Here is a 21,865-nt window from a genome sequence, read left to right as displayed (position 1 = left end):
AGTGATCTTTAACAGAAAATAAGCTGAATGTTGCTTGAAAAAAAAATAAAAATAAAATGTAATACGTACAGTATTGTAATGGTTTGTTTACAAAAGTTGCAAAGATTCTGATTTGATGTTAGGAAACTCTGACTACTATGGGCAGTTGGGTTAAATGCCTGAATATTAGGATGAGCGCCAGAAGTGTGAAAATGAATTCTCATGCTCCAGGAACCAATCTTTCCTGGTTTAAGCCCAGAAGATCCTGCTATCAGCATTCCTTAAGAACTTGTTCCCTCCCTAAATAACCTTCTTGTTGTTTAAGGGGTGAAAAATCCATTTTCATCTTCACTTTGAGAGAGCTGACCTGTTTGCTTTATCAAGGCTGAGCTCTGTGACATTCTTAAGCCAGGCAATGCAGACATAAAACCCATTTTTAAACCCTAATTTAAACTCTATTTGACTGACACCACACAGGAAATAGTCATTCAAACTCTGCAGAACCACACGCTTCACACCTCTCTCATGTCTCTGCTGCGCCGTCTGAATTTGAATCTGTGAAATCAGACCAATCTGCATGCTTGCCAAGCAGAAAAGCCTAAAAATAAATATTCTATCTCATCTTCTATGAACAGAAAAAAGATTAGAGGGTGTGTTTGAGTGCATTTAGAGGTAGAATTCATCAGCTACCAAATGCTGCAGCTTCGTTTCTTAGCTAATCCCCAGCAGATCTGATCATACCAGGTTCCAAAAGCTGAGACTAAAAAGTTGTTTAATTTTGCAAACATGAGGGACCAATTATTTGTTATTATTATATTTTTAAGACATTACAGCACATGAATTAAAGATTTGTCAAACTGAGCCTTTTTAAGAGAATCAACCTCTGGCAGCCATCAGAACTGGAAATGAATAATTATTAATGTGAACTTTACAAATATCTAAAATTATTTGAAATGATGTAGTTGATGGAATGGATGCTTAATTAACTAAATACTTCAAATATTATTGTCCCAGTTCATGGACTCTTAGATGAATTGTTTAATACCCAAAAGGATTTTATTTTCTTAAAGTCTGCCTTCATGAAAATATATTAATTTACAAACAGCTCTAGTTAGGGGTTAAGGGCAAACAGAGACATTTACGCTTTGAAAAGAAACTCCCCAACTGTTGTTTTAAACTTAAGAACAGATTTTATATATCACCAGATTTAGATTTTTAGATAAACACAGGCAGATTAAATTAGTACTGTTTTCTCCTGCAGTGGCTATGAGCATTATTTTGAATTTCTCTGCAGCAAAACCAGAAAGATATTCAGAAAATGGAAGCAGAGGAGGGTCAATACAATGCTTTTAAATTCATTAGTGTGTATGCAGCCTGCAGTTTTACTAAAGCATTTCACTGTTAGTGACTTATACCTTTGACCCAAATAGTCATCAGATATTAGATGTAAATGTTTATATTTTTAAAATAAATAAAAAAAAAATACTTTTGCAATTTGTTTTTACTGTATTGGAGTTTGTCCTTAAGTTTTTTCTTTTTGTCCTTTTTTTCAGTCAAGATCAATACTCAAATTTATTGACGTTCATAAGGAGGTTATACGAAAGTGACAGATTATGCTCTCATCCAAGATCCGTCATACAGACTGCATCTCAAAACATTGCTGAAGGATCCATTCAGTGATTGGTGCAAAAAGTCCAGCGGTAACATTTCTTTGCATATAATTTTCCACATACATCAATGAAATCTCCAAATGAATATGATGGGTGACAACGATTGTATTGAGTCTTCTAATAGACATTGTTGTATATGACATTCTTGATTTGACTCAAAGCAACCTAGCCAATATTGTTGGACAGATAAGGTTTTATCGCAATATATTTTAGTTGTTACTATGTCCAGAGGCTATTTATTATGGTGGGATGAATTCCCCTCTGACTGACCCTTACATCCATGTTAAAGGATAATATTGACAGATAGCCCCTCCACTCTCAGCCTGTGAAGATACACAGAGTCCCATCAGTTACTAAAATTGGTTCAACCCCAAATACGCTTTCGGTCAACTTAGGTTTAAATGGTAAAAGTGGGAAATAGTAAAAAAAAAAATCTGCTGAGTTTATGAGGATGACGGCTTTGGGTCAGGTTATTTTTTTCTGATGCAGCTGCAATCAAAGCAACTGGACTTATAGTGAAATAGAAGTGGAAGAAGCGCCTGGCTTTTGTTATAAATAGCAGCTTTCCTGGGTAATAGGAAGAAACCTGCTTATTGAACATAATACTTGCATTTAGAAGACTGAAGAGAGATTACCTTTAATATTAGGTATGAAACTGTACATTTTCAAAACAGAGAAACAGTGTGCGAAACAAAGAATACCTGAACCCGATCTGAAATCTTCTGAATTTCAAGAGTGTGCAAATGAAAAACAAAACAATTTCATTTGTGGGACGTTAAAGCATTAATCAGTCCTCCAGCTCACTGCACCCACTGGGAGGGTTTGGTGTCCCTAATTACATAGAGGCGCATTTATTGAGCAGCTCGCGCTCAGAGGTGATAAAACGTGAACACTGCGCGCGCTGCCGCACCTGTGCCGCCCGCGTGCCGCCCGCTTCTCTCCGTACGTCAGAACATGGCAGCTCTTTAAAGCTTTCCCCCACACGGGAGGAGGCTGCAGACCGCCTCGGTCCTGTGAAGCGTTCACAGGTCTCTCCTGCCGCTGTTCTCGGACCGAACCACCGTGTTCACACCGTCAGCGCGGCTGTTCCCGCACAGCGTCTCATTTAAGAACTTCCGGTGAGAATTTAACACCTGGGAAGAGATAATTACTGCTCCTTTCTCCACCAGCGCGATTTTAACACAACTTCCAGAGGCATCATGCAAGTTTACGTGGCTGTGATCTTCGCGTACGGAGTGTCTGGTAAGTTCAGCAACTTAATTGACCGGATTATGATTTGAACTCTTTTTAGGACATTTCTTTAACAGTTTACATTTGCAATTTAAACCGTCTCACATTTGCATTGATAATAAAAAAAAATTGGAACATGATTGCACCGAAGGGATGTTACTTTAAATATATGTCGATTTTACATCCATCTCAGATTTATAGTGTAAATTGTCTTTCATGTAACATCTGGAGCTTTACTATAAAGCACTGCTCCATCCCATAATCTCATCAAAATAAATAAATCGCCTCTTTACGTCATAATAAAAATGTACACTCTGTCAAATGTTTGCCTTGTGTTTGTTCCCATTTTTTCTGTTTTGTTGTGGGTTTTCTAAGGTAGATTAATCTGTGTATTTGAGGCATTTTTGCTGGATGTGTGTGTGATATAAGCGTATTTATTCCATACTGGAGCATCAGCTGTGAAATGAAGCATCTCTAGCAGTGAAGGGAAACCTTTTTCGTTCAGTTACTGTCCTGCTGCCTCAGTGGATTCTGTGTTACTGAGGGAAGCTTCTGTTGTTAGATAAGGGGAAACCAACATACAATCCAACATTTACTGTTGTGTAATTTCACTTTAAGTAACGACTTTGAAACAATTTAAAACTAAAACCACTAGAGAACTGAAACTCTTCATTTTGTAAACCAGTTTGTAATATTCTGCTCTTTTTTGTTATAAAGTATAGACTGTTGAGTCTTTCGGTTGATAGAATCAACAAATTAAGTTTCTTTAAAAAGTACAGAACTTATCAAGACAGTGGCAGTGGTTTACCTTGACTGACAGGAGAGCATGTGGGGTCAGCTTGACTCTGTAACTTGAATAATCTGTGCACCACGTTCCTTATCAGTGTTTAGGTTTCAGCATGTGCTGACAATGCGAAAGGCTGTCAATGGGATTATCAGACTGACAGGCAAATTTTTATATCAATGAAAGATAAGCTGAATAAATAAAACAAAAGTCTTCGAATTATTATTATTTTTTTTTTAATGAAGCAACAAAGTGCTCCCACCCAACCTGCTTCATAGATAAATTTAACAGATAAAATAACTGTGATTATTAGAGGTGGTAAATTATTTTGAAATTATCTTTCACTAAACCAATCCATTCACTTGAGCCATTTAGTGAGTGTTGCTTAGATAATTTGTCAGCAATAAACCTCTTAGTGGACTAGTCAAAGTCCAGACTTCAGTTGAGATGTTCTGTTTATTACCTTAAACAGGCCATTCATACTTGAATGAATATAATGTATCTAAAAAGGTTTGGCCAGTTTAATTTCTTCCAATACTTCCTTTCTCCAGTTGGAGACAAGAAATTATTCAGTTTAGTTTATCTTCTTTCCATTTTATGTATTCTATTTTGATGATAAACAAGTTAGACACCATGACCAAAGATAGAAAGAGTCCTATAATGGAAATCTGGTCTCTTTTATGAGGTAAAAACACATTTGGCACAGTTTAGACACTTCTTAGCCAAATTGTGTTAAAAGTGACAGCTCTTCTGGGTACATCTTTCACTAAAACCTTTTGTGGAGCAAATATACTTCAGCTGATTCTGTCCTAAACTGATGAAGTTTTAACCAATTTATGAATTTAAAAGTCTGAGCCATTCTTTTGTGTCTGGACTAGAAATTTCATTGTGTTTTGTAATGTTTCCTTTGACGCTTACATTTTTTTCTAATTTACTGTTTAATTACTAATAAATCAGGTAGGGTGATAGCAACATTAGTGACGGTGATATTATCAAAACATTTTCATATTTACACACGTACCAAAAGTTTGCATTTTTGATCTGATAACTGTGGAGCTCTTCTTTTTTTAAGTTTATTATTTTGTCTTTAAGTGGAGATTACTTCTGACACCTTTTAGCCTAAAGGGAACAGAAAAAATAGAGCTAAAGGCAACTTTATTTTCTTTAGTGGCTTCAGTCAATGAAAAGTCAATTTGTGGGATGAAACTAGCAACTTCAGAAGAGAGACAGCAAAAATAGAGTCTAATACATTATTTGTAAAAGCAAGCCACAACAAATCATGTTCTTCTGTGGAAACGGTGTATTGATAAATGTGTACAAGAATATAATGTTGTCTAATGATCCCAATTTTAATTGTGACAAAAACAGATGAAACTTGTAATGGAAAAGAATAAAAAATAACAAACAGATCAAACTTGTAATGGATAAAAACAACAAAAACAAATTAAACCTGTAATGGTGAAACTCACCATTCATTGCAATACAGGGCTTAATTTATAGAGGGTAATCTAATTCCTTTGTTTGTTTTTTTTATTTTTGTTTTTTTTTTGTGGTTTCAATTACTACCTCCAAGAAAAAAAAGACATTATTTTTCCATTTTCTGTGTTTAATCTGTCTTTATTCTTTGGGCAAAAACACAGATGAGTACTGGAATTATAAATATTCACTATTTTAGCTAGATTCATGTTTCCCATCTCCAATTTTGCTAATAAGATTTAACACTTTCCTTCTTCCATGGCAAAATATGTAGATTAGCATGTTATTTTAGGGGCTTTCATTTTCACATTCTTCTTTTTGCTTCCTTGAGAGTGAATGAACATCTTCTGCCAGACCTCCAACTGTGAAGCAGCTGAGTCAGGCACATAACCCGTTCCACTTCCAGGTTACATCAAACATTTATACTGACTGAACCTTGTTCTTTTCTCCTAGTTTGCTTTCTTTCAGAGACGATAACTAAAACATTTATCGACATATTTGACATAAAAGTTAAATCTGTGGCTTTTTTGTTGCCATATCACTTTAGGTGTTGTTTAAATAATGAAATCAGGGATTTACATTATACCATGAGGCATTAAAAAGCAATAATCCTGTTGGATAACTGAGAAAAGCTTATATTTCAAGGAAAATAAATATTATAGTGAATCTGTCTGTCACTTTAGCACCACAGGTTGCCTGGTAGATTTATCCTCTCTCATATCAGCTAAGCTTCTAATATTTCAGGCATGGTTGGGTCTCAGGGTGTGTTCACACCTGGTGGTCCGGGAACCAAAATTGCAGCATTTGTTCCACTTGCTGTCGCTTTCACACTGCAGTGTCAAATGAACCAAACCCTTTGAGCAAGCTGTTGCCCCGTTTGCCTGTGGTGGCGCTGCACCAGGAACAACTGAAGGAAACGACATGAAAACCTGACACTCAGTCCACTTCCTTCACAAAATGTTCACAAAAATGGGTTGTGTCACGTAAGATTTTAATTTCATATTGTTGTGATGGAAAGTTATGATATCTGTGCATAAAGACACTTTTCAAGGAACTGAAGCAGGGTTGTAAATAAGACCCAAAAAGCTACTCAAGCTTACAGTACAGAATGTGCTGCATGATGTTGGGTACTTGAAGTTAAAACCTTTTAGAAGATCATCTAGAAAGATTTTACATTGGATGTTTAAATAAACCTTCATAACCCTACATGATAATTAGCTTTTGAGGCTAAGGCTTTTAAAGCTGAGCCACCATGAATTATTCTTTCCTTCAGTTTTATGACTAAGTTTTATAGCCAGTGCAGAAATTTGACATTTCCAAAGAAGAATTGTGACTTTGATTTAGATGGAAGTCAGTTATTCAGAATAATTCCTTGTGTTTTTTGTGATGTATGAGTTTTTGAGAAGCAAAAGTGTTTTGACCTTTGTAGCAACATTAAAGTTTACACTGGGGTTTTCTCATTTTATTTGCTTCAAGGGGTATTTTAAATGTCCCAATAGGTCATTAAATAATAATTATTTTCCCTTTTGTCTGTTTAGTATGCATCGATGTTTAAAGTATCCTTACATCATGAGTTAAGTAAAAACAGAGTTAACCTTTAGAATGTTATTTCCTAAATCTTGTATAGAAAATGAATATTCAGCTTGCTCAGCATCGGAGCAATATAATTGTTTCTCTGTTGTCTCCCTCAGCTCTGCCTCACATGTGGCTGCAGGTCTACTGTAATTTTTAACATCAGTTCCTCTTAAGCTAAAAAATGCTGCAGCTCACATTTAAATGCAATTCTCTTATCATTTTTCAAGGTAGTTTAAAATCACAACAGCTTGCATAGTGGACTGTGTTCTTTACAGGCAGTTTCTGTCTGGAGCTGACAAGCGTCCTGCTTGATCTGATTACAAGTGAACAGCAGAGTGCAGGTGTGAATGCATTCGGGACACAATGAGGACACATTCACATTCCAGAGCTCAGGTCATATTCAGTATTTGTTGGTGAGGCTTTGGACATATTCTGCAAACATAAACCACCTCTTTGCCTTTTGTTGCTCTTTACAAGAAACCAGGTTTCCATCAGAATCTTTTTTCTAGCTTATCTGTTGTTTCAGAACACATATTGTGCATTAAGTTAAGTCCAAACAAACAGGCGGTCCTTTCACAGAAACCCCCGCTGCTACTTATGTGAACAAGTAGATTTGGTTGCAGTGCCTCAATCCAGGATGCTGGCTTTTTCAGTCCAAAGCTGTAGATGTTTTGTCATAACTTATTTATGAAAACATTGCAAAATCCAGAACACATCTTGTTTAGATAATTGAAGCATAGAAGTAGGCATTACTTTATTGTGCCACATTATTCATTTATCATCCTACTTGCAAGCCTCTGGCTGTGTAAAATGCTGATTCTGAAATGATGTCCTTAAGACCAAAATATGATCCAAAATATTAAGGCTTTTTATAAATTTACCCACACTTTAAGATTATATTTATAGACACAAAAATATGTTTATATTTGGTTTACCTTTGACAAAAGATTTAACAAGAATTAACAAGATTCAGACATAATTCTGGATTAATACTGTTAGTAGTATTAACAGAGTGTGTATTGGTTCATAGATTCCTTTTAAGACTATGTTTTGTTTCCACTGAGTGATCTGCACAGATGGGTGTAGATTGGTATGGTGTTTTTGTTTTTGTCTTCTTGTGATGTAAAAGTGGGCCTAGAACCGATTCGTACCCCACCATCCCTGGGTTGCCTTTGTTTCAGGTCATGGTTAGGATGGAGCTACTGGTGTTACAGCGCAGACTGGAGAACAGAGCGGAGTCTCTGCTTTCGATAAACAAAAGACACCCCATCCTTCCCGGTGATAGTCTGGTGGTGAAAACGTTCCCCTGAGTTCCTCGACTATAAAAGAGCATCCTGACCCATACCGATCAGCAGGAACGAAGCAATGGACATTTTTCAATGGAGTTAAAAATTTGGGAATGCTCAATGAACTAGTTAGTCTAATAGTACTCTACCAGAGAAGTGTTGGTCCATAGCTTCTGTGACTAATGTTGTACTTGTTTTGACATGTAATACTGAATCCCAAGGGTTTTGTTGGTTTGCAGGTTCAAAGTTTGGTGCAAAAACCCAATTACTGCAAAGTACCTCCAAATTACTCCAGAGTACACAGCAACAACACGGACAGCAGTCAAAACTTGTCTCCCCTTCTGCCTGCTATTAGTTTCCCCTGATACACTGGAGCCTACAGCCCCACCTAGTGACCAATCAGGGAACACTTAGCATTTTTTGTTTGAACAAACTAATTTCAGTTTCAGCTTGAATATGTGAGGAGATCGTATTTCCTGCTTGGCAACTCTAAGTTTATGATGTAAAAGTTTTCAACTGCTAATCATTCCAACTAATTTAATAATTTATTTTCATCTGAAGGCAACAGTTTGGATCTTCTCTTGACCTTAGCTAAACAACCATCAGATTATGCACGTTCAAATTATTTTTTAATATGCAGTTCAAATTCTAAAATGCTTTCTTAATGCCAAAAGGAAATGAAATATTATTCAAACCTTCCCAATCTGTTGATCAGACCTGGATCAACAGGTTAAATCAAGTACCTAGTTTGATTATTGACCAAGCTAGATGAGCTAAATGCTAATTGCTAAGCAGACAGCCTCAGGCCCTGGCCCGTCTTTTACATTCAGCCCTACTTACTGACAGATTTAATTAAAGATAGTCATATTTAAGCTCATATATTAGTGCTTTGTGTGGATTGAAATTTAGGAAGCCAATGAAAGATGTATAATCAGTCCTCTTTGACAAAATAACAAAACAAACAAACGATGTAATTATACTTCCAGAATTATATTTTTTATTTACATAACCTTCTGATTTGAACTGCACAGGTGATACAGTATTTCTAGGATAAATAAGGACATAGTAAAATAGTTATATATCCTACATAAAGTCACATAAGGACATGTCCTTTTTTAGGATACATCTTGTACGTCTCTGCAGCAGAGAAGTTCTTGAAATATAAAAACAGCTTCTTAAAATCCCCTCTTTTATAATCAGATCTATCAGAATACTTCTTAGTGCTGGGTGCAAACAACCTCTTATCCACGCAGCAGATCAACCTTAATACTTCAAATTAATAACTGGTTTAAAAAAAATTGGCTGGTTATGGATCTTAGACCCATTTGGATTATTATAAAAAGACTGATTTCTTCTCTCTGTAGCTCATAATCTGTTCTGCATCAAGACATTTCTAAACTTCAAGCTTAGAGCTTATTCATTTGCAGAATCTCAGGAAGACTTAATTTTCACTCACAGTCATGAGATACATGGGCTAAAATCAAATGAGGTGATTATGCTGCTGTTTATGTGAGGATGTACTAATTAATCAGAATGTACTTCAAGCCAACTACATTTTACAAAGTTTGTTATCATTTCTCATCTAATTTTTAACGAATCCAGGTAAAGAGTTGATTAAGTACTGCATTTGGAGGCATTTCTTCAGCAGAGCTATTTCACACTTTAATTAAAAGTAATCAGCATTTCATGTTTTATTGTTAATGTTTTGGTGGCTGTTGGGTTTTATAAATTTTTTCTGCTTTTCACCATAAGCAGAACAGACTGGAAAGGGAGAAAAAGCAGAGTCTATGAGTCACTACTGGAGGAGATAATTTATCTGTCATTGACAAAGCCTTTTAATTTATTGCAGCCGTCGCTGAACATTTTTCAAGTGCAGTTTCATTGTTGTCAATCTTTACTCAATTTTATGTTATCTTTGGTTTTTCATGGCACCAGCTGCATAAAAGTCACAGAACAACCTAGAAAATATAACATTTCATGACCATGAAGATTGCCATTGCAGTTGTTTTATAGATTTAGTGTGTAGCCCATTTGTTGACTACTGCTTTGATGAATCATTTGACAGCAAAGGATCCTTAATAGACTTTTCTTTTTGGTACAGAACTGGTTCAACCTAAAATTGCCACTTGAAGTGCTTTGAGTATAACATATTTACAGACAGAAGCTTTTTTATCTTAAATGCAAAATGTATATATTTTTGGTTCAGTTTCAGTTTATCTGTGGCTGTGAGTCATTCATTGACTACTTCACCAGTTGACAATTATTTCAATCTTTGATTAATTACGATTAATCCATGTAATTGCTTCAGCCTAAAGCATTTGTCAGACTTGTACTTCTTTTTGCAGCATGTTCAACAGCTTGGCCAGACAAACTGTAAGAAAAAACAGAGTAGCTTGACAAGAACTTCATAAAACTGAGCATTTCAGTTCCTCTACACAAAAAACATTTTTTAGGAAAGAATCTGTGCAGCATTGCAGCATTTAATTAAAACATTTTGTGCAAGCTTTGATTTAAGTCATATTTTTGTGACTTTCTGTTTTGATTACAGCACTCAATATCACAGAGGAGAAGGGTACATGCCCACTTGGATATTTTCCCTGTGGCAATCTGACAGTTTGCCTCCCGCAGCTCCTGCACTGCAACGGCATTGATGACTGTGGAAACCAGGCAGACGAGGAGAACTGCGGTGAGTTTTGTTCCTAACTTGAAGGTTGTAGTTTCACGCTGACTGCCGAATGGCTTTTTTCCTAATGAATAACGACTTTTATATAATCACAGTATATTGATTAATGAACTGAATGATGACTATGTCAGAGATTTATCTGTGGACTATCTCTTAAATGTCATAATCCATTTTTTGAGGTACATCACAGTCCAAATGATGACAACATCCACATATTTCACAAGTTGGATGATGTTCTTGAAGCCTTTTTTTATCCAAATGAAATAATGGGAATTAGGCAGCATTTCCAAACTTCAGTCTTGCTCACTATGTTGGTTTTAGGGTTCATCTTTTCTGATCGGTACATGACGCTCGGCCTCAGGCAGAATCCTCTCAAGGTCTTTAGCTTTTGTTCCAGTCTTCATGCCTATGTTCTGCACCTAAACACATTCATCTATGGGACACGGAAGCAGGCTCCTTTGTAAACAGTGCGATAGCTGGAATTTCTCAGGGTGTTTAGACTTGCGTCATGTGTAAATGAGACAGCAGATGAACGAGAGACTCTTAAGGATCTGGAATTTTTCAGGATGAATCACAAATCCTTTCTTGATATCTTGGCTTTTTCCTTTAAATTCCTCCTTGATGTCACAAAAGGGAGCATTGTGTTTAAGGTGTTGCTTCACCATGAATCAAACTCAAATGTTGTGAATTAACCAGTCAGACACTTACAAGCTGTTTTTGCCTGGGCAAAACAATGACTTAAATTTAAAATATCTGTGTGGATATTTTTGCTTATTTTAATTGTATGCAGTTCTTTAAATGTCCTGTGAGTAAATATATTTGCCCATTTATCAATAACACCTGGAACTTTCAATATCTAGCACGTAAGTTTTGTAACTGTCCCTCGGATTAATTTCACTCCCTGCTATGACAAGAGTGAAATTACCATAATAACCCGATAGTGACTGGAAAGTGCATCATCTCCCCTTTCAGAAACCCTTTAAATTTTTCAGATAGCGGAAAGGGTGGCAGAATTACGGTACTGCAAATTTGGCTGGATTTCCGCAGCTCTGTTTAGGACTTAGAGGGTTAATGGAGTTTTGGTAATCCTAAATATTAAAACTGATTTGATATCAGATTATGAGAAAGAGTTGTTGTTGATTAAAAAGTATCAACCTGTATATTATTTACAACTATTAATCATTAAGCAAATGTCTTTGTGCATATCTTTCTTCACACAAAATAACACTTTTTAATTATTTTAATTTGTTTTTCATATTTATTTGTATTTATTTTAATGTTAGTATGGTTTTGCGGTGAAGGGGCTAAACTGACAGTTGTTTCCTTTCAGCCCATTACTTAAAGAAGGGATTTGGATTTTTATGTTGAATTTGAACATAGCTTATTGTAATCCGACATATTTTCTGTAATCATCTTATGCTGCCACATTTGATTTATCAAAACATTGCACTGAAATGAACAATTTTACTATTTTGAGTAAAATATTATTTCAAAAATATATTCCTAGTATTACCTGGGAGTTTTTTGTTTATGTTCTATTTATGGTTTTATCTGTCTGTCTTTGCTCCCTCTTTCTGGCTTTTCATTAACCTTTGACATGAATTTCAATATGAGAGCATTATCCTCATTTAAGCATTTTAGCATCTTGGTAATTAGACGTAATTTATTCATTATTTTTCATTTAGTCTTGTTTCTTGCAAAGATGTAATATGAAGTGCTGCCACAGTTTTGAAACATGCAGTTTAACTTTTTATTTTTTACTCTATAGAAAACTCTTGACCTCCTTGTGATTCTTTGCATTCATGTTCTCGCTGGCTCATTTATACACTCAATTTGTTCCTGAGATTTACACAGAAGGAAAAATGTTATGTTTTTTTCCAGAGATAATTCATTCTGGCCTTGAACTTTTCCATTTTTGAAACATATGGTCAAATATCTATCTGCAAGTTCTCATTATGAAAAACTATTTCCTGTGGCAAAAGAAATCTTATTGAGAGACTTCAAAAAGATGGAAGATGAAAAGGAAATAATAATGATCAACCAAAATTCAGTAGAATCACACTTGTAGCATTGGTCATCGCAAATGTGTACTACGTTCAATCTAAGCTGCTTCGACTGACCTTTTGTACTGATTCATTGATCGTATGTTATTGGGAAAGAGGGAATAGAAATAGGCTCTGATTTATTGCTCAAACACTATAAAGCTCAGTCATTTATGAAAACATATTTCACTGACAACTATTAAAATAATTCTGTTGAGGTAAAGAGCATAGCAACAAAATCTTCCCCCTGAAGAATACAAATACTTCCATCCTGAAATAATAATAATTCTGACATTTTCTATCTGAGCAGGGTTAAGACTGGATGTCAAAACACTGAAAATAAAACATCTAAATTTCCCTGAGGGTTGGAGCCTGTATTTTTCTCAAGTGATCTATTTTAACACGAAACAATCTAAGAGAAGCAGATATGAATTATTGGACGTTTTTAAGTGACGGTTTGTTGGCATATGTTCCTGCCAAACTAATGGTTTATATCAGGAGTGTCCTGGGCCCGTCTGGCCCGTGTCATGCCAGTTTTAGTTTCAACACAGTTGACTCAAATGGTCCAATGTGTGTTAATGGGGCACAATCCCAGCTTGCTCTGTGTTGTTGGTAATTATTGAAGCTGCTGTCTGCAGAACTTCACTGATGCAATCTCTGAAACGATCTGATTCTCTGCGACTTTTTGTGACAAGTTTAATGAACTCAGGATTACATCATTTGTGACAGGATGAGTATGGAAATCAAACTTGTTCTTCTGCTGTCAGTTCCTCTGTGATTTAGTATTTTTCTGTTTTCTTTCTTTAACACAAGTACTAGTAAGTTTTAAAAAATTTGAATATTGCCTGAAAATGAAACTGGCATATATATCCTGAGCCTTTGTTTCTAGTAATTTGGATGATTATGGCCTAATCAGTTAATGAACACAGAACATCTGTAGAGTTTTCCAGAACCTTTAAATGGACTCTCTGTCTTGGTCACAGTCAGCTGGAAGAAAAATAAATATCTAAAATACTTACAGGGAGCATAGGGTTCAATTGAATTTTATGCTACATTTTTCAATCTGTATTTGTGAAAAGACATTGGAATAAAAAAAAAAAAAAATCTAGGGTCATCTCATAGTAATGTAATCTTACGGCAAATACGTTTGCTTGAGTACCTGATAATAATATTGAGGATTTTTTTTAAATTATTTGATAGGAGTCCAAATCTGACAACCCAATTCAGAAAGTCATAGGGGAGCTAAAAATGTTGCACCTGCAAAGCACAGACATTAGACGACCTGAACCAAATGCCAAATGCTGGGAAAGGAACCATGACAAAGGAAAGAGTGCTGAGTTACTGAGAATCATGATTTGAAGTTTAGAGCACCGTTTGCAGCACCGTTATAAAACAAAATTGCCTGACTCTTTTCCCCATTTGATGGATATTTCTTTCTGCCATAAAGACTAACCTTTTACTTTGCCCTTCATATCTAAACCTTTAAAATCCATTCTTGTTTTTGGACCTTTTAATATATCTACTGTTGACTTATCTAAAATGTTGCCTCACTGTTTTATATTCTTCTTTTATTGTGTGTCTTTATTGAACCAGAAAATGCTATTTAGTTTTTTTTTTTTACAGGATCCTTAGTGTAAAGGAGACATTATGAAGTGTTTTAACATTTCAGCATAATCTTCTCACCTGATCCACAACGTAAGTTTTGTCACATCAGGCTTATGCATGACTGATTTCCTGACTGTTATCTTTTAAAGGACAATCATCAGTCATGACAGCATGGAAAGCAGCTGTCAGATTATAATGAATTAATCTTCCCTGTTGGCTGCCATCTGTGTCTCAGCTTTTATTCAGGCACAAAAAAAATATGGTCTGATGTCAGATATTTGTCAGGAAATGTTTATGGGTTCAAGTTAGAATAACTTAATCTTTTTTTTATATACAGCCTGACATGTATGTTATTGGTCCATTCCAGACTCTTATAAAATAAATCCCCATAAAAGTTTTTGTTTCCCATCTTCGTTTTTTGGGTTTGTCCTTTGATGTTCTCTTTTATTACTTGTAATGCCACGGACACGTTCCCTGTTCCAGTAGCACAGAATGTAATGATGTGCATTACATTTAATGTAATGCACATCACTGCAGAAAAACATGTCTTCAGTTGTTTGGGAAAAGGGGAAGTGGATACAGTCTGACTTGTTCAACATCCAATGTGAGTGCACATTGTGCCAGATTTTGGCAGCTTGCCGGTTCGTACCTGATGGGCAGAATTCCCAAATGCCAACAACAATTAATTTCTGCAACGAAAGAAACAATCAGCAATAACCTTTGTTATTAATAATTCATTCATCACACAAATTCACTTAGTGACATTCTAATGGATTTCCTCAGGAAAATAAGAACAATGTCAGCATTTCCTCAGTAGTTTTATCTGGAGTTTCTTAGATCATTTCTAGAAAATTTATGACTAATGCCTCACTGAACTTAGCAAAGACATTGCAGTGTGTGCAGAGGAATTAAAGTTGCATCAGCATTTTTCATAAGATGGATTTTTTTAGTTTGTCAAGGAGCCAAAGCCTCCTGAAAATTTCTCCAATTAATCTGATCAATAAATATTTAGGACTTATTTTAGAATTCAATGATCAGGAGAGTTTTATAGCAGAAGAATAACTTCATTGAATGATTCAATTCTAACTATATGTAGCATGACTTATTGTCCGGCATCCTTTATCAATCAGACATTATAATTTAATGTCTCATTGATAATTGTAATACAAGTAATATGTTTTCTTTGTACAATTTTATATAAATTCAGGCAATAAAGAGATAAAATAACACCCAATTTGCATAATGTTTTGGGATAAATTGAAGAAAACAAATGTCGCAAGGGCCTAGGAGACAGAATATTTTCAACAGTATGAACAAAATTTTTGTAACTCGTTGAAAATGGTTGCTGTATTTATCCAAGGTTTAATACATGAACTAAAGGAATATTTCAGATCCACCATAAACCCAGTTTAGATCTGACACCATTGTTAAATTCATCAGAATGGTTTAAAACACAAAATCACACCATGGATCAAAGGGCTCCCAGGTCACACTTTGGACAGCCCTTATTTGGAAGTTTGCCTGATTCAATACATAATGAGTTAATTTTCCGGCATCCTTTTTTCCACTAACACAAGCCAGACACAAAGCCTTTCAAGTGTCACTGTGGGAACTGAAATAGCCTAATTAAAAGTAAAAGCTCTTAAAATAAGCCTAATAAGTCCTGCTAACAGTGAAGAGTATGAAAAAGAATCATGATTAGGCTGCTGTTTATTGTCAAACACCATCTGTATCATAATCTCAGCTGCCAAGGCTTTATTACTGGCAGCAGCTTGGAGATTAAAAATCAGCCCCATTTTATCAAATAAGCAAAAGAAAAACCAAAAGAAAACTCTGTTTTGCAAAACGGGTCACAATATATTATGCAGAAGAATTTTCCTGTATAGTCACCGACTTCTCCTTCCCTGCAGTGCCTGTGGTCTGTACAGTGGAAAACAGAAATCATCCTCAGCCGTCTGAAATATGGTGTCAATACCTCAAGATGGAGATTTGGGACATTAATAAATGCTTAAACAAAACCTTTTACTTTTTAGCTGATTCTATCCACGCTGGAAGCATGAGTACTGTTAAAAGTAACTCATGTTCTATTGTTTGGCTACTGTGGCTCATAGGGCACCAGTTGTCAGCTCTCTGTTTTAAAAGACTGAGTGATGAGAAGTGGTTTCCATCTTTTGAATAATCCGTATTTAAACCAATTTTCCGGTACTCTAAAACCCGTAAATGGGTCGCATTGACAACCAGATAGTGAAAACGACTTAAGCAGTTACAAAGAAAACTTTTATTCTTATTTTTATTGTTTGATCAACTTGAATTTAAATTATAGAATATCATGTAGGACGTGTTTAGACAGAGCTGATTTTTGGTGGAAGCATAATATTTTGATCACATCTTTAGTGATCAGAATCTTTGACTTTGGCACTTTTTTAAATGAGATCGAGAGTGAAAGTTTTCATGAACACCCCTCACAGAGGGGTCACTGGGGTCACTTTCACACCTGGTTAGGTGTGAAAGTGAGCATGTGCTGACGGCAGGGCTGCAGGGTTTGTTCGGATGGACAGATGTCAACAAAAAACAATAGCATTGTGTTTTGTGTGCTACTAAACCAGTTTAAAATAACTCCTAATACAGAATATATGTTGCTATTTTCTAAATGGGGTGCAGGCCTAGGGTCAAAAGCTTACGTGCGTTTTGACTACATGCTAAAATCACAGTGCCATACAGTGGCCTGGGATGACAACTACAGCAGACTTGACATGTCTGTGATTTTGTCTAAACATGGAACTTTTTCCCAATCAGTATCTGAACATACCGGCAGTTTCCAAACAGCAATTTCATGTACTTGTGAACTTGGAGGGAAATAATTAATAGTGCCTCGCTTGGCGCCTCTATCGCATGTTTGCATTAGTTTAAAAACTGCAATAAAAGCAAATAAAATTACAAAACCACTCATGCACAAAACATACATTACAATTCATTACACTGTGCATGATACTTATATCTAATTGTGGTTTTAGTTTTGAAGTGTTTCTTGCATTGGCTTGAGGATATATTGTTGCGTAATGATGATAAATCATTAATTCATTGTAGGAATCAAAACCTACAAGTGATATCCAGTAGTTACACCCTCAACCAGCCACAGCTGCACTGGAATATTTTTACATAGTTTAGTCTATTTTTTAGGATTTTCACAAACCTTTTGATATGCTAAATTGATTTCTGACCTAATGTTCTTCAGATTCTTGCAAAATTCTCCTCACTCTTAACCCCTCTGCTCTTGTAGTTGTTGCCATTTAGCTTTAAGTTGCTATTTCCACCTTAAAAAGATCTAACAGACTCTGCAGCAGTTCATGTTCTTCTGGTCCCACTGCAGGGCCTGTTTTCGGTGCTCCTCTGCTGTCACACGCCTTATTTAAATGTATCTGTCACTAAACATAGTCATGCAGCAACTGTTGGTAGCTGAGCAGGTAATGAAATCATTTGAATCAGGTGGGGTACAGACTCATCTAAACCTTGAGGACTGGGCCTGAGAATCCCTCATCTGTTGCTTATAGTCCAGTCCTCAACTGGCAATATCCTCAAATTTCTAGATGGAGCCCTGCTCCAACAAACCAGAATAAAATGGCTCAGTCATTCAGGTCTGCTAACAAGTCATTCATTTGAGTCAGGTAAGTAAGAGAAGGGAAGCAAAAGTTGCAGGATTATCTTGGACTGAACTTCAGTACTTCTGGTCTTTATTACTAAATTATGCTATGTTATTCGGTTTTACTGTCAAACTGCTCATTTGGGTGAGTCATAAAATCTGTCTTCTAAATTAAGAATGATCCATCTTCAAATCAACAAACACTTGTTCATTTCTTGTTAATATGTCAATTTAAATGTTTGATACTAAGCAATAACCAAACTTGAACACGTCTGTCCAGCGCTTCCTATGGTTTCTATGGGATTACCAATGACAGAGTAAATCTTTTATTTCAGTTTTTTTTTTTGTTTGTTTGAAAGACAGAAGCAGATTTAGGAAAATACATGAGCTGGGAAATACAGTTAGTGAGTTTAAGCACAATCACAGATACAACTGGAGAGAAAATGTGTAGTGGATAGAAAGGATTTCTGATGTACTCCTTGTATTTGGTTCAGATTTTCTTTCTGCTCTGGTTCTTGGTAATTCATAGCAGCAGTCTCTTTTAATGTGCTTAAAAACCAAGATGCCTTACTGATGACATGAATTAGTAATCATGTAATCAAATTACATGATTACATGAGAAAACCTTTCCTGTTTGTTTCAATGATGGCAACCTGGAATTATGCAGTTGATCATTTCCTGCTGCCAACAAACACCAATGTTTACATGAAGCAAAAAAATCTTTGTCTGCCTGTTTTAAACATTTCAAACTGCAATGCTCGGTCATTAAATTGACTGAATTTAATGTGTGGGAGAAGTGAGCAAGGGCTTTAGTATAATAGATTAAGGTTTACTCTGGTGCAAAGGAGGAAAAAGTAGCTCTGTAAATGTAAAGGGTTAAATTTATTTCTGTAGAGCTCCTATTAATTGACCCCAGTAGAGCAACAGTCTTTTTATGAATTGTGCATCAGCTTTTTTTGACTACATAGAAAACGTCCCACAGTAGAACAGTAAATAATTGTACATGGTGTTAATATAAGGAACATTTAGGGTAATATTGGACTTGAACTGTAGAGGGAAAAATAAGTATTCAGTATTCCACTAAGTTTTCCACCACAGGAATACAATTATTGCAGAAACATTCATCTTAAATTCCAGATGTCAGATGTTTCCTGTAGTTTTTGACCAGGTTTGCAGACTCTGCAGTAGAAGTTTTGGTCAGAGTAAACAAATATGGCCGACTGCAAAAAAATAACAGCGGTACTTTGTGGACTATTTTTAACAGAGAAAAAAAGCCGATCCAAAGCAGAAGTCTGATATCAATGGGACTTTCTGGTGCACCATGGGAGTTATCTTCTCTATTTTAGATTTGTAACCTCACTTTCTGATTGGCTGAATGTCACATTCATCAGAATGCATTCTTGTTTGCCCTCGGGGTTCACCCAAAACTCTGTGGCGTTGGCTCAAGACAATTCAACATGTTGAATATCTCAGATGAGATTTTAGATCGGAGCAGTCCCAACGTCTCTCCAAGCAGTTCATGCTGATCATGTGAGATATAGAGCAGGAACATCTCATATGAATATTTTAAGAGATCATTTTGTGTGATTAAAATTGTTAGAATAAAAAATTCTTTAGAAAAATCAGCATAAATAGGTTTCTGAAATGAAAGTTTGGAGATCAAGAAGCAAAGCAGAAAACCACCAAAATATTGCAGAAGCAAACAAAAACCAATACTGACATCTTCATTTGTTCCACTTAAGATCAGCAACATTTGTGTAGCTGAACCAGCAGATTGTAAAAACAGTGTTGCTTTATGATGCATTAGACTCAGGAAACTTCTGCTTCCCTTGTAAATGTGGTGAAAGCTGCAGCCTTTCATGGATGCACACAGAGGTATAAATCAGTTGTATCGCTAAGAGACTGAAATCAATCGAATACATGTGGTGAATATTTTAACATTAACAAGCAACCATTATAAAAAATTTACATCTTTGAATATCATTCTTAATTGTCTTTAGCTGCTCAGGAAGAGCTCTTTATAAATGTACAATATTTCAGATGGGCCAAAACTTTTTCTACAGACGTCATGAACTACAACAGCTGTGTAGCATAGCAACATAGTGCAAAAATGGTCAACACAAAAAAACAAAGCAATAAATCACTCAGCCTGAAATGAAGTATTATACAGAAAATCACCCGGCGGCTTCTGCTTCCATATTTAGCGGGTGATCCGTCAATAGTTGTGTGTTTAGGGATTAAGATATGATCTCAGAGTAGAGGCAGTATTACACAGCAATGGAAAAATAATTTGATCTGTAAAAGATTAAAACTAAAACAGAAAAGTGATGATGAAATGGTGAAAATGAGCTCATTGCTCTTTAGTCCCTTTAGGTGCAGTTTTCTTCCATTTCACAGATGTTCACTATTCCTTGATCTCTTGCAGTATTCAGCTTATTTTAAGATGTCTCGCTTTACTGCTCTCGTCTCCATCTTTCCCCCATTTTTTTTTTTTAACAGCTATTTAATGTCAGCTGTTCAGAAAGAGACATTTTCTTCTACCTCTTCTGGTTTTCTTTTTTGCCATTGCCAGGTTCCTGCTGCAGATTGAGAGTTTGAGTGACAGAGCATATGCCCAGGAGGGGTGGAGCACAGCATGGTCACAAGCTGTGATTTACATTTATTAGAGCCCCCCAACTTGCTCTTACTGGTTGCCTTTTATATAGTGTAGATGGATTTGTAGGAATCATATTAGACTGCGACAGTAAAACGGCAACTTATTGAAATGACTTATATAAGAAAGCTTATTACTTTATAGCTGCACAGTTTTATAACCACTCTTGTGTTTGAAGCAGAACTATTTTTGCTCAGTTTGTGTTTCTTAAATTCTCAACAACATAGCCTGACAGCATAAGTATGATAAAGGGAGTAGCAACATCAACCTTGGAGTGTATGCTCATTACAGCAATGTAAGGTGCCTTAGTAACAGGGCATTGCTAGCAATTCTCTGACTGTGAAAGACTGGATCAGAAATTAGGTCTTCAGTTGGTTTGAACTGAAGAGTTGGTTTGAACATCCAGATCTGTTTAATGTATTTGCAGTTTATATTCACCTGGTTACTAAAAGTTGGGACGCCTTACCAGAGAAAGCATTGCTGTGTTCCTTTTATTTGATCAATGAAACCAACAACCTGTTTGTGTTGCTGCTGAATGTTCTCACATTTTATTCTGGGGTAGAGCAGCTTTTTAAAAATGATTAATTATTGAAATGTCTGGATAAATATAGACTCAGACTACAGGCACACTTATCTTCTGAATAGTTTTTGTGCAGATGTGAAATTTTGGCTAAATTTGCACATGGGTGTATCACCTCAGTCGTACATGATCAGGAAATTGTTACTCAACACCATAGTAAGAGTAAAAGAGCAGTTTGAGGCGTTCAGCAAAAATTTTGAAACAGTTTTGAAGTCTGGTAAAGGAGAAGCTAAAAAAAAGTCTCCAATAATCCTCAGATGTCACCACCAGGCTTTTGCCAGAGTTGATATGAAAATGCATGTTTGTGGAATTAAAGATTGGTGATGTACAAAAAGGGAACTTAATGAAAACCTTATCTGTGATTTTAGGGTTTGAAATAAAAATAAACATAATATTTTGCAAAGAGATGATAGTTTTTTTGTGTGTGGTGGAAAACTGTGTAAAATAAAAAAGCATACAGATTTCAAAATGACCAGGAAAAAAAGATCTGAAAGCATACAATTTTTTGGCATTCTTTGTGGCAGGGTGTACTAATTGTTGTTAGGACACATAATTTTAATTCACAAATCTTTTTTTTTTTTTATTAAATAAAAACTTTGTGTTAGTCTGACAGACGTAAAGGAGTTTGCAGTTTTTTCTTCCTGGCTTGAAATGTGCGGTTA

At 35.7% G+C, this 21,865-nt stretch overlaps 1 protein-coding gene across 1 annotated transcript in view; it reads left to right on the top strand.

The window, feature by feature from the left end:
- The first annotated feature begins 2,659 nt into the window (after positions 1–2,659).
- LOC129360417 (relaxin receptor 1-like) overlaps positions 2,660–21,865 on the top strand; it is a 100,715-nt gene continuing 81,509 nt past the window's right edge. Inside the window, exons 1-2 of the mRNA XM_055030623.1 lie at positions 2,660–2,891; positions 10,549–10,686. Coding sequence (XP_054886598.1) covers positions 2,849–2,891; positions 10,549–10,686 — 181 coding nt within the window. The 5' untranslated portion in view covers positions 2,660–2,848. The remainder of the gene's footprint in view (positions 2,892–10,548; positions 10,687–21,865) is intronic.

The sequence above is a fragment of the Poeciliopsis prolifica genome, unplaced genomic scaffold, assembly GCF_027474105.1.
Source record: "Poeciliopsis prolifica strain line A6 unplaced genomic scaffold, Auburn_PproV2 SCAFFOLD006, whole genome shotgun sequence".
Taxonomy (NCBI): domain Eukaryota; kingdom Metazoa; phylum Chordata; class Actinopteri; order Cyprinodontiformes; family Poeciliidae; genus Poeciliopsis; species Poeciliopsis prolifica.
Note: the sequence above shows the minus strand (reverse complement) of the source record. Positions and strands in the feature narration are given on the sequence as shown.